This window comes from Bos grunniens, chromosome 3 (genome assembly GCF_055505025.1).
Source record: "Bos grunniens cultivar Pamir isolate PY7600 chromosome 3, Bosgru_T2T1.0, whole genome shotgun sequence".
Classification (NCBI taxonomy): Eukaryota; Metazoa; Chordata; class Mammalia; order Artiodactyla; family Bovidae; genus Bos; species Bos grunniens.
In genome coordinates this window covers 51931632-51943777 of record NC_141167.1, presented here as the reverse complement: position 1 = coordinate 51943777, position 12146 = coordinate 51931632, and the positions used below count along the sequence as shown (strand labels likewise).

The 12146-nt window shown below is 35.1% G+C and overlaps 1 protein-coding gene across 13 annotated transcripts in view; it reads left to right on the top strand.

The window, feature by feature from the left end:
- Nucleotides 1-12146, top strand: part of SLC44A5 (solute carrier family 44 member 5) — a 425241-nt gene that overhangs the window by 397720 nt on the left and 15375 nt on the right. For all 13 annotated transcript variants that reach the window (XM_086390620.1, XM_086390622.1, XM_086390625.1 and 10 more), the window contains 6 exons: nt 1865-1996; nt 5585-5684; nt 7801-7893; nt 8370-8457; nt 8952-9214; nt 9700-9794. In XM_086390620.1, the coding sequence (XP_086246746.1) occupies nt 1865-1996; nt 5585-5684; nt 7801-7893; nt 8370-8457; nt 8952-9214; nt 9700-9794 (771 nt within the window). The remainder of the gene's footprint in view (nt 1-1864; nt 1997-5584; nt 5685-7800; nt 7894-8369; nt 8458-8951; nt 9215-9699; nt 9795-12146) is intronic.

Below are 12146 nucleotides of genomic sequence, written 5' to 3'. Positions count from 1 at the left end.
TTTTGACAGCAACAAAAGGAGCAAAATAATACCTTCAAAGAGCTAAGGAAAAAATAATGGTCAGCCTATAGCTGTACACTCAGCAAAACTATCTTTCAAGAATGAGAGTAACATTGAAGATATATTTTTTTTTAATTTTTTTTAAATTTTATTTTATTTTTAAACTTTACATAATTGTATTAGTTTTGCCAAATATCAAAATGAATCCGCCATAGGTATACATGTGTTCCCCATCCTGAACCCTCCTCCCTCCTCCCTCCTCCCTCCCCATACCCTCCCTCTGGGTCATCCCAGTGCACCAGCCCCAAGCATCCAGTATCGTGCATCGAACCTGGACTGGCAACTCGTTTCTTACATGATATTTTACATGTTTCAATGCCATTCTCCCAAATCTTCCCACCCTCTCCCTCTCCCACAGAGTCCATAAGACTGTTCTATACATCAGTGTCTCTTTTGCTGTCTCGTACACAGATAAGTAAAAACTAGAGTTTACAAGTAGACATATATTAATACTAAAGGAGTGCCTACTTCTAGAGGGAAAAATGATTCAGCAAAAATGTATGAGATGCAAGAATGAATGGTGAGCAAAGAAAATTAATTGGTAAATGTGTAGGTAGGGCTTCCCTGGTGACTCAGACAGTAAAGAATTCCCCTGCAATGCAGGAGACCTGGGTTCAATCCCTGGGTTGGGAAGATCCCCTGGAGGAGGGCATGGCAACCCACTCCAGGATTCTTGCCTAGAAAATCCCCATGGGCAGACGTGCCTGGCAGGCTATAGTCTGTGGGGGTCACAAAGAGTTGGACATGACTGAGGGACTATCAGCACAGCACAGAACTTAAGAAACTTTGTACAAAATAATGATAATATCCAATTTTTTGAGGTATAACTGTACATAAGTAAAATACAGAGAAATAATCAGACTGGAATGATTATTGAATAATATAAGGTTCTTATATTTCCTGAGTTGACTTTAGACTTGGTTAGTAAGTACACAGTCAATTTTCAAGAGTAATTTATTATAAAAATATAGTAGATATCTCTAAACCAGTAAAGGGGGAAAACAATTAAGTTAACAAACAAAAACTGATCGGTTTTTAAAGGACAAGAATTGGAAGTGTTGATACAAAGTAGAACAGGAAATACAAAAACAAAGCAGGTTGAAACAAAAGTAAATATAACAATACATTAAATATATTAAGCTCACCAATTAAATATATTAAATATATTAAGCTCATCAATTAGAATACAGAGATTATCAGGTCAGATTAAAATATAAACATACAAATTGGAGCTGTGTTCTTTACAGAAGTTACAAAAGCATAAGGAAATTGGAAGTTTGAAAGTGAAGGGATACAGAAAATACTGTATTTCTATGTATCTTCCCAGAGATACTTTATGTATGCATAAGAAAATACATATATTATTTTTACTTCTTATTTGAATTATAGAATATTTTATATAATTTTTATAATTTTATATTTTTTTACTTTTTTCATTTAACAAAGCATCTAGTGATCATTCACTATCACTAGAGACTTTCTCCTCTATATGGAACTATGGTATTCTACTGTGCAAATATACTATAATATTTTTAACCAATCATTACTGATGGACATTAAAGTTGTTTCTAATTAAAAGGACATTTAAAATTGGGTGTTGCCATGGTCATCCAAAAAAATACTGAAAAAATTTATATTGCATATGATAGCACATTTAGACTGTTGGATACACATAAAATAGTTAATGTGTAAATAGGAATCTTTCATTTGTAAAAATGACCATGCTAATCAATTTCATGTAGATGTGTGCTTATATTTCAGAAAATAACATTTTATATTAGTCTACTTTTCTCTCTTTTTCAAGGAATATGGCGCTGTTACCTAGAATACAGCCGTCTTCAGGAACAGCCAAGTTCTCGCTTAAATGCATATACCATTGGGATTCAGACTGACATAAGCATGTACTTTCGCCTGAAACAAACATGGTTCGCACTTAGTGAGTGGATTTTAAAATTTTGCTTTGTTAAAATTGTAATAACCAGAAAGCATTTTTTGTCTAAAGAAAACTTGTGTTGGTATAACTTGTTAAATACATCTATTGGTAACATCATTAAAATAAGTATCTATAATACTACTAGCCATAGTAAATGGAAAGTCATTGAGGGGAATTTATTATATAATCTAAGAAAATGTTACTGTACAATGATCTCAAGCTATTTGCCTTCAACTTAACATGAGTTGGATATAGGCATTTATAGCCATTAATCTAATATCTAAGAAATGAATTTTAAAAGGAAAAAATGCTTGATATTTCAAACTTGCATTTAAAAACAGAAAAAGAAAAAAGAAAATGAAGAAACAAGTTTTTCATGGCAGGACTTTTAAATTTCTTTTTATAGAATTGGAATAATAAGTAATTTTTACAAATTTACAATTTTTAGTGTTTATTTAGATTGAGTTAGTTAAGGGTAATAGTAACAGAATTTTGAAAGGTAGGTGATTTCAAAAATGACTTTAATAGTTTTTATTATACTATTCCTTGTTCTTTACAGGGATTCATGTTCTTTAATCAATATTTAAAAAATGATCTCTAATTACATGGTGCTTTAAAAAAAAATTCATCTTCCTATATTGTTGAAGTTAGAGAGCCAGACAAGTTTGAGGAAGCCTGGTAAGGAGCCCAGACAGCCTAAGAGGAGGGCAGTTATCTTGGAGAGCATCATGATTCCAGAATGGATCCCTTAACATAAATCTGAAAACTTAATTTTGCCACTTCACCCAGAAGTCATTTGGGTGGCTTTCAGAGACAGGCTCGCAGCATGTCACCAGAGTGCCATTGTATTTGTTTACACTATTAGGATACTCTCTCGGAACGCAGACATATCCCACCTAGGACACTGCTTTCCTGGGCACAATGCACATGGGGAATAAGATTACTAATGAGAAAGTTTTTTTAGCAGAGACCCTTGGATAGTCTTGAGAGGTGTTTTCTTCAGGCTCATGCCAAGCTGGATGACCTATCCCGGCTGCACAGAAGCCCCCACCAGATTCCTGTGTCTGCCATATTCAGTGTTTCTCTGTTCCTTGGATAGTGCTAACTCAAAATGCCAAATTCTTGCTCTTTGAGTTCCCATTTCTAGCTCTCATGCAGCTAATTCCTTTCAATAATATAACACATTAGTTTTTTCAAATATGTTTTAGAAGAACTTCATTGATAGCCATTTCTTTTTTTTTTTTTTTTTACTATAAAAATCAAGCATCTTGGGACTTATATCCTCATCCCTTTTCCTGAATTTGAGTGATTCTATATCCCTCAGCAGTCCACATACTGTTACCTATCATTTCTGAAGATGACAAATCTCATCCATTATGTATTGAAACCTACAGTTTTACTCTCAGATGGATGTTAGTTACAGGTTCTATGGTCATCCCATTGCTGTCTTTTAAGGATCTTCGACACAAAATCATTGAGATGATTAGAATCTGTCATTGGAAAAGTTAAGAGAGGTACTTTGAGGAAAATGCAGAGCTTGCTTTTATTTTCAAGTCTAGTAATACTTATCTTTCCTCAAATGAGTATTGACTTTCATAATCCATTATGAAATAATATCAGACGTTATTTGCTCTGTGCTTATAATTCTCAGCTCCAGTGACAAGGGTATACACGTGAAATTATACTTATTGACAGAAACACTAAAAACATGTGGAGTAATGCACATAAAAATTATCATTTTATGAGTCTTGGATTGTATTAGAAGATGGTTCTATTCTCATTTCTATTAATTATCCCAACCTCCTTGATAAAGTTAGATTTATACCAGCTTCTCTGAAGAGTCTCAGAAAATATGTTTCTATTGTTTGCTCTTATTTAAACAAAAGGAGGGAATATATAAATTCAAAAGGGTGCTAAATTTCTTTAATATAACCATTTAAAATAATATAATTTTGTAAAAGTACAAATTTAATATGCAATGTTCTTTTACAATGCAATTTTGGAACATAAAGTGACTGACACAGTTTATATTCTTAAGTTTATCCAAAGACAATAATGATTTTAGCTTAATATGGCTATACTCCACAGTTTTGGGCTCAGTGTAGCTTTAAAAGAATCAGTTATGCATAAAAACATAAATACACAGTTGAAATAAAAGAAGATGTAACAGGGAGATGTTACGTTACTGAGAACCTCCCACATCTCTGGGTTAACTGGTTACTCCTCACTTGGAAATACTAACTGAGGTATGATAAACATCTGAATCTTAGTGGTATAACAATAGAATAAAATGAGTGTCCTATGATTGGAAGTGTTCAGACATGAGCAGAATAACTAATAGGAATGTTGTAGAGTGGATCCTTTCATGGGTAGGAATTTAACTTTTCATTAAGTTTCTTTCATGATTTCAGAATCTCTTATTAGCCGTACTATATTCCTTAATTTAGACTCCACGTCTTTTCACTTTTTAACATCTTTGAGGTCAGGATGCAGTTTATAATCAATAGACAGACATTTAATAAAGGATATTTTACTTTTCCTCAAAGGTCATTACTAAATTAAAGGTATGTTGTAGAATTGAGGAATATAATAATTAGGGCTGTTTGGCTTCAAGTAAAAACAAACAAAGCTGGAGGCAAGGCAGAGGCATTTATTCTAAGAACAGAGAAGTGTCTCACCAAACTCAAAATAGCAGAAAAGCAGCTGGACTTCCAAGTGGACCTGGATCTAGGAAACAAAAAGCCAAAATGGAGCCAAGCTTTCCTCTTTCTCTTTCTTTACACTTGTACACTTTATTCTTTCTTCCTAGGTTCACTTGCTTTACATAAATGTGGTTTTGACACAGTTAATGTGTATAACTCTTAGTTCAAGAGGCATACAAACGTCAATTCAAAACTAAACTAGACCTAAAGGAGTGGATTGAGGGGTGAGAGAGGCTCATGAGGGAGGGGTTATATGTATACTTACAGTGATTCATGATGTTGTACAGCAGGAAAAAAAAACAAAACACTGAACTACATTCCCTTAATTCTAACTCTCAGACTTTTATTACACAGCTTGGGTTGGCATTAAACTCTGATTTTGTCAAGGTAGTCATGATGGGTGGGCTCACAAACTAAAAATGTGGTATCCCAGAACCCCACCCTGTCCATCAGCAAGATCAATTAAGAGGCATTGTGAGCCTGGCAGCAGCTCAAAAACTTTGTTCTGTAATGATTCTCTTACTCAAGGAAGTTTACAACTGAAAACATCTAAAATAGAGTTGTCTAAAGCAGCCCTTCCTTTTCTTCTTTGCCTATTTTCTCATTTCTACAAGTGGTGTGAAATGTTTCCATAGATAAGATGAAGCCTGTCCAACACAGTTGTTTAAATTCTAGCTAAAAGTTTTAATCCAGAATTGTTTTTAAAGCATTTCTCAGAGTTTTAAAAGTGAATTTCTAAAACTGGCATCTTTGGAGACGTAGCACTGCTTAAATTATGAAGTGTCAGAGCTGGCAGAAATCATCATGAAGATCAGTCTGATGTTTGCACAGAAAGTTTGCTCTTTGGTTTGATTTGCATTGCACACTAATATTTTTTTCCTGTTTAAAGTGATAATACTCTGCCTCCTTGAATTGTTCATCATCCTCATGCTGATCTTCCTCAGGAACCGAATCCGTATCTCCATCGCCCTGCTGAAGGAGGGGAGCAAGTAAGGCCTTGATGGAGAGACTCGCATAATGTATATCCGTCTTTCATATCAGTCACTGCTTATTTGTAGATGCCCCAGACTCTTTTCCCTTTAAGATGGCTTGTTAAATCTGCTTTCCAGTCAAGAAAACTTGTTTAAGTTCAGACTTTGCCACATATTAAAAAGTTCACAATAACAAGTCTTTCAAAATCCCCAAACATCAATTATCTTAGAGCAAAATAAAGCTAAAATCTGTGTAGTCTGTGCACTAGCACGTTTTTTAAAACACCAAATATATGTTAGGAGGATAGCTTATGTGAAAGTAAGTGACAGAGTGCCAATAAAAGTTAGTTATATTATATGTTGTATCACTCCCATACTGAGTCGTATGTTAATACTGATGGTTGAGATCATTTGCAGAACTGTAGATCACTGTAATTCTGTAAAGTCAATTATGTGCTCTTGCTAGTTTTGTATAAGTAACAAAATTTGCCAGTAGACAGAGTAATTGGTCTTAGCAGCACCAGACTATAGGTTTTTGTATCTACAGCTCTCAATTCAAGAACACTGTATACCCAGAGTCATTTTTATTTTAAAATGCTACAAAATAAACACAATTTTTCATAAAATTCATGCTGTGAGGTAATAACACCTACAGTTTCTAAACTATTCCAAAAGGTCACTTGAAGATAATACATTAAACTTTTGAGTAATGCATGGAAACAACAAAGAAAGTATTACTAAAAGCCAACAGATCATGTTCTTTGTTAAGAACAATGGAAACTGGGTTGTTAATGACCAAGGACCAAATTATTTTAAATAGTCTTTAAGGATTGTTTTAACAAAATCGTCATCTATAATAATAATAGTGCCACCTAGAGCCAGTGTTTGAAATAGTTAACAAGCAGTTTGCTAAATTAAATCTGTCCTTCCCACAATAACTGAAGCCCTATCATTAGCCACTGAAAGCTACTGATTTGTTGCGTTATTCCTTAAATAATATGATATTGTACAATTCACTTATCCAACTGCTATGCCTCTAAATGTGTGTGTGTGTGCATGTGCGTGTTAAAGAGTAGTTACTACTGTGACAGATTAAAGATTTTTTTTTTTTCAAAGGAAAATAAGAGCTGGAATAAATTGGTGTGAGAATACAGGGTAATCATAGGGATGCCCAGTATTTCACTCACATCAGTGTCTGGAGGAAAGAGAGAATAGCATAGTCTAAATAGTGAGGTGGAGAAGGTAACAAATAAAAAAACGAATCTAAAATGTGTCAGTGTGGGAATCCCCTAGCGGTCCAGTGGTTAGGGCTCTGCACTTCCACTGTAGCGGGCAAGGGTTCCATCAGCTGGTCCAGGAACTAAGATTATGCATGCCCCATGGCGTGACTGAAGAAAAAAATGTGTCAATGCATTAGGAGTGGAAATAGTTCTATTGTAGTTCTCAGTGGCTATATCAAACAACATAGAGTTAATTTAGTGTCATATGCTAAAAAATTATCCAAAAGTAGTAATAGAGTAACTAGGATGTGAATATTTTAGAAAGCATATCTTGGGAAATATCAAAATAATCATTTATCCTGGAAAATGAAAGAGTTACTTGAAGGGTTGCTGTATGGAAAAGGTGGTCATTTCTTTTCCAGAAGGTAGTGGATGTGAATTACATCAGAAGAAGAACTTCCTAGTACTTTGGTTGTTAAGAAAATAGAATAAGCTGTGTCATATGAGACTAAGGAACATGTTCTGAAGACAGTTCAAAAGGGATTCTTGAATTAGAGATGGATTCTCACATTTGACCAAATGATTGTCAAGATCCTCTGCAATTTTAAATGTCTAAACAAAAGAGAGAAATACCATGATTATAATGCATGAAGTCTTTCTGAGTTAGACAGAAATAACCAAAGAGGAGAAGGTTTGGAGAACTTTTGGCAGGAATCAAACATGAGCACTGAAAGAATGCTATTAACTTAATAAATAAATATAAATTAAAACAACTATGAATACACCAGCAAAAAAGAGTCAATGGTTATTACCACTGTTCTTTGAATGAATTCAGTCTAATTCTAAAAGATGAAATTTTAATTGAGAAATTGTAACTGTATCATTTTGAATTTCAACTATTTGTTTTATTTCAGAGCCATTGGATACCTCCCTAGTACTTTAATTTATCCAGCTTTAACTTTCTTTTTCCTCTCAGTCTGCATTTCCTACTGGGCTGTGGTAGCACTGTATCCTTTGTTAACTGACTTCTTTAAACCTCAGGTCCATACTATGACTCAGAAACTGGGAGTTTATATACCTTTCCACCCTGGAAAGACTAGAAACATCCTAAAGATATAATTGCAATGATGATGATGATGATGGTGATGACTGCTAAGCTCTAAAAAAGTGAACCAACTGAATTTCCCCTCAAATAGGTCATATGGTAGATTTTATTTTATTTTATCTTCACATATGATACTTCTCCTTTGCAATACCTAAAAAGAAAAAAAAAAAAACTCTTTTATTTTTTGCTTTTAAGGGGCTACTCCTTGTAGCTGACACATGTTATATTATTCTGGGTCTTAAAATGAATGAATTATTAGATTATAAGTTTTTTGAAATTAGTCTTTCAGTACCCTTTTGGGTTATTCACACATTATTTTCTTGTCCATTTATTTTCAATCTGCCAGCAAATAATTTAACCTTAATAGAGTTCACTCAGTTACTTGGCTACATCAGGGGCACCTATATACAAAGTCATAGCCCCACAGGGGCAATGTGAACATGAAAATAAAACCTGTGACCCAGTGGTAAGTAAAAGAAACTCTTTTATTTACTTTAATAAAGAACTCTACTACATTTCATCCAACAACTGTTGTAGGAATAATCCTGTAATAGGGACCCTGTGCACTGATGAGGATCACTGTAAAGAAGGGGAGAGTGAGTCAGGTGTTAGCTGAAGAGCACTGAAAAGAGTGGGCAGAACAGAGAGAAAACACCGCTGTTGCCTGAGCTCACTTGTCGTGTCATACACCTAAGAAGCATGTACAGTCAACAACCACACTAATAAATGTAAAATTATAGTGCATGCAGACTAATGAACGTGTGATGGTAAAATGAGATATTTTTCCATAGCTCAAGAAAGAACTGTATAAAGTGGTGTTATAGAAAATAAAAATAACAGCAGAAGCTAATAGAAGAGCAGGACAAGCAGTTGGGGGCTACACAAGGGAAGGCAGGGAAGGCATTGTCTTGGAATAGTATTATCATATTATCCTTATTGGTTTCTTTTTTCTGAGTGCAGGGTTTTAATACAACTGAAATTGCCAAAGCTTGCCCTGGGGCTCAGTGTCATTTTGCTTTCTATGGTGGAAAGAGCCTGTATCATCAATACATCACTACCTTCCAGTTACTCAATCTATTCGTCTTTCTCTGGCTTATAAACTTTGTCATTGCATTGGGTCAGTGTGCCCTTGCTGGTGCCTTTGCTTCTTATTATTGGGCCTTGAAAAAACCTGATGACATCCCACCCTATCCACTTTTTACTGCATTTGGACGAGCCATAAGGTGAGTTTCACATTGAACACTACATCTATCTTCCCAGTTATGTTTAGTGTGCTTATAATTCAAGTGGCAAAGTACTTGAGGTCAAAGGTATAATTCAAGATTCATGAATGTCCATTGGCTTTGTTTGATTTTATAGCCATCATTTTATTTTTAACCCCTACCCAGGCCAATCCTTCTAAAAGGTTACTGGAGTGAAGAAGTAGGGGAGGTCACTAAATTAAAGATTAAGGATGAACTTGTCTTTCTTCATTGCTCAGCTCAAACATAAAATTAATATAAAATGATAGGCTATTGGTATCATTTTTGTAGATGAAGTACAAAATGGATATATATGGTTTAAAGGCCTCTATGGAGACCTTTGTCAATCTGAATAAGAGAGTAGAAGTTCTTTTCTATCAACCCTTTTACCAATAAAAATCAACTAACATCCTTTTAGTTCTTAGTAAAAATATTTTAACCTTTATTCTCATTTTATCTTTGTCCAGATATCACACAGGATCCCTAGCATTTGGATCTTTAATTCTTGCAATAATTCAAATGTTCAGATTAATCCTAGAATACCTGGACAAACGTCTTCAAGGTAAGATTCCAGAATTCATCTTTTCTCAGACTTCCTGACTTCTGTGAATAGAGTAGACTGGATCAGGGGTTGGGGGAACATAATGACTGTAACTTGGATACAGTAATAGGGATGGATGTGGTCAGACTGGGAAGATGTTTAGAAGGAAAAGCCAACAGGACTTGTTGAGGGATTGAATATGGTGGGGGTGGGGATAGGAGCAGTGGTAAAGAAAAGAGAAAAAGCGTGTGATACTGAAAACCACTCAGTTGTGTCTGACTCTTTGTGACCCCATGGACTGTAGCCTACCAGGCTCCTCTGTCCATGGGATTCTCCAGGCAAGAATACTGGAGTGGGTTGCCATTTCCTTCTCCAAAAGTGTATGATGTTACTTACTAAATTATGGAAGCCAGAAGGAACACAATTCAAAGAAGAGATTAAAATTTGTGTTTTTGACAGGTTACTATTGAGAAGCATGGTGGGGATGTCAGGCAGTTCTAAGTCTAGAGCTCAAGACAGCACAGGCTTAAACTATGAATTGTGGATGTCATTTGCTCATACATGACACATATAGTTTACAAAAACATAAGCTGTTTAGAATGTACTTTAAAAGATCTTATTATTAATTGTCAAAACTTGAAACAGAACAACAAAGTTGGAAAACATACAGTCCTGATTTCAAAACTAAATACAAACCTACAGTAATCAACACAGCGTGGCCCTGGTGTAACGATGGACACACAGATCCGAGACAGACTAGAGAGCCCTGAAATAAACGTTCACGAAAAGACTACTCAATGTGGGAGAGTCTCTTTCAACTAATGCTACAAAACTGGATATCTCCATGCAAAAGAATGAACCCTTGCCTTACACCACATACATGAATTAACTCAAAATGGATCAAAGACAAACATAAAAGCCAAAACTATAATAGAAGTCTCAGAAGAAAGCATAGGAATAAATCTTCTTAACGTTGGATTTAATGATGATTTCTTAGATATGATACTAAAAACACAGGGAACAAAAGAAAAAACAGATAAATTACACTTCATCAATATTTTCTAAATGCCTGTACATCAAAGGACACTATCCAGAAAGTAAAAAGACACCCCACAGAATGGGAGAAAATACTTGCAAGTCATATACCAGATAAGCAACTAATATTTAGAATGTATAAATTACTCCTACAATTCAAAAATAAACAGCCTAATTCAATATGGGCAAAGGATTTTTTTAAGTAAATTTTTTTCAGCTTGAGGTATAACTGACAAATAAAATTTTATTTTTTAAGTGTACAAATGATGATTTAATGGATATATACATTGTGAAAGGATCCCCACATTTAAGGTGGGACATTTTTTCCTTTTTTTGGTGAGGATGCTTAGGTTCTACTCCCCTAGAAAATTTCAATATACAATACAGTATTATCAACTGTAGTCATGTTTTACATTATATCCTAAAACTTTATTCATGTTTTAGCTAAAAGTTTACCAGCCTCTCCCAATTTCTTCCATGCCCAGCATGTGATAACCACCATTCTATTCAGTTTATATGCATTATAATCTTTCCCCCATGTATAAGCAATACCATGCATATTTGTTTTTGTCTGGCTTACCTCTCTTAGCATAATGCTCTTCAGGTTCATCCATGTTATTGCAAAGGTAAGATTTCTTTTTTATGGCTGAACAATATTCCATCGTGTATATATACTATACTTTATTGATTGATGTACCTAATAAACTAAGATCATGGCATCCAGTCCCATCAGTTCATGGCAGATAGATGGGGAAACAGTGGAAACAGTGTCAGACTTTATTTTGGGGGGCTCCAGAATCACTGCAAATGGTGATTGCAGCCATGAAATTAAAAGATGCTTACTCCTTGGAAGGAAAGTTACGACCAAGCTAGACAGCATATTAAAAAGCAGAGACATTACTTGGTCAATGAAGGTCCATCTAGTCAAGGCTATGGTTTTTCTAGTAGTCATGTATGGATGTGAGAGTTGGACTATAAAGAAAGCTGAGTGCCAAAAAACTGATGCTTTAGAACTGTGGTTTTGGAGAAGATTCTTGAGAGTCCCTTGGGCTGCAAGGACATCCATCCAGTCCATCCTAAAGGAGATCAGTCCTGAATATTCATTGGAAGGACTGATGCTGAAGCTGAAACTCCAATACTTTGGCCACCTGATGCAAAGAACTGACTCATTTGAAAAGACCCTGATGCTGGGAAAGACTGAAGGCAGGAGGAGAAGGGATGACAGAGGATGAGATGGTTGAATGGCATCACTGATTCAATGGACATGAGTTTGAGTGGACTCTGGGAGTTGGTGATGGACAGGGAGGCCTGGAGTGCTGCAGTCCATTGGGTCGCAGA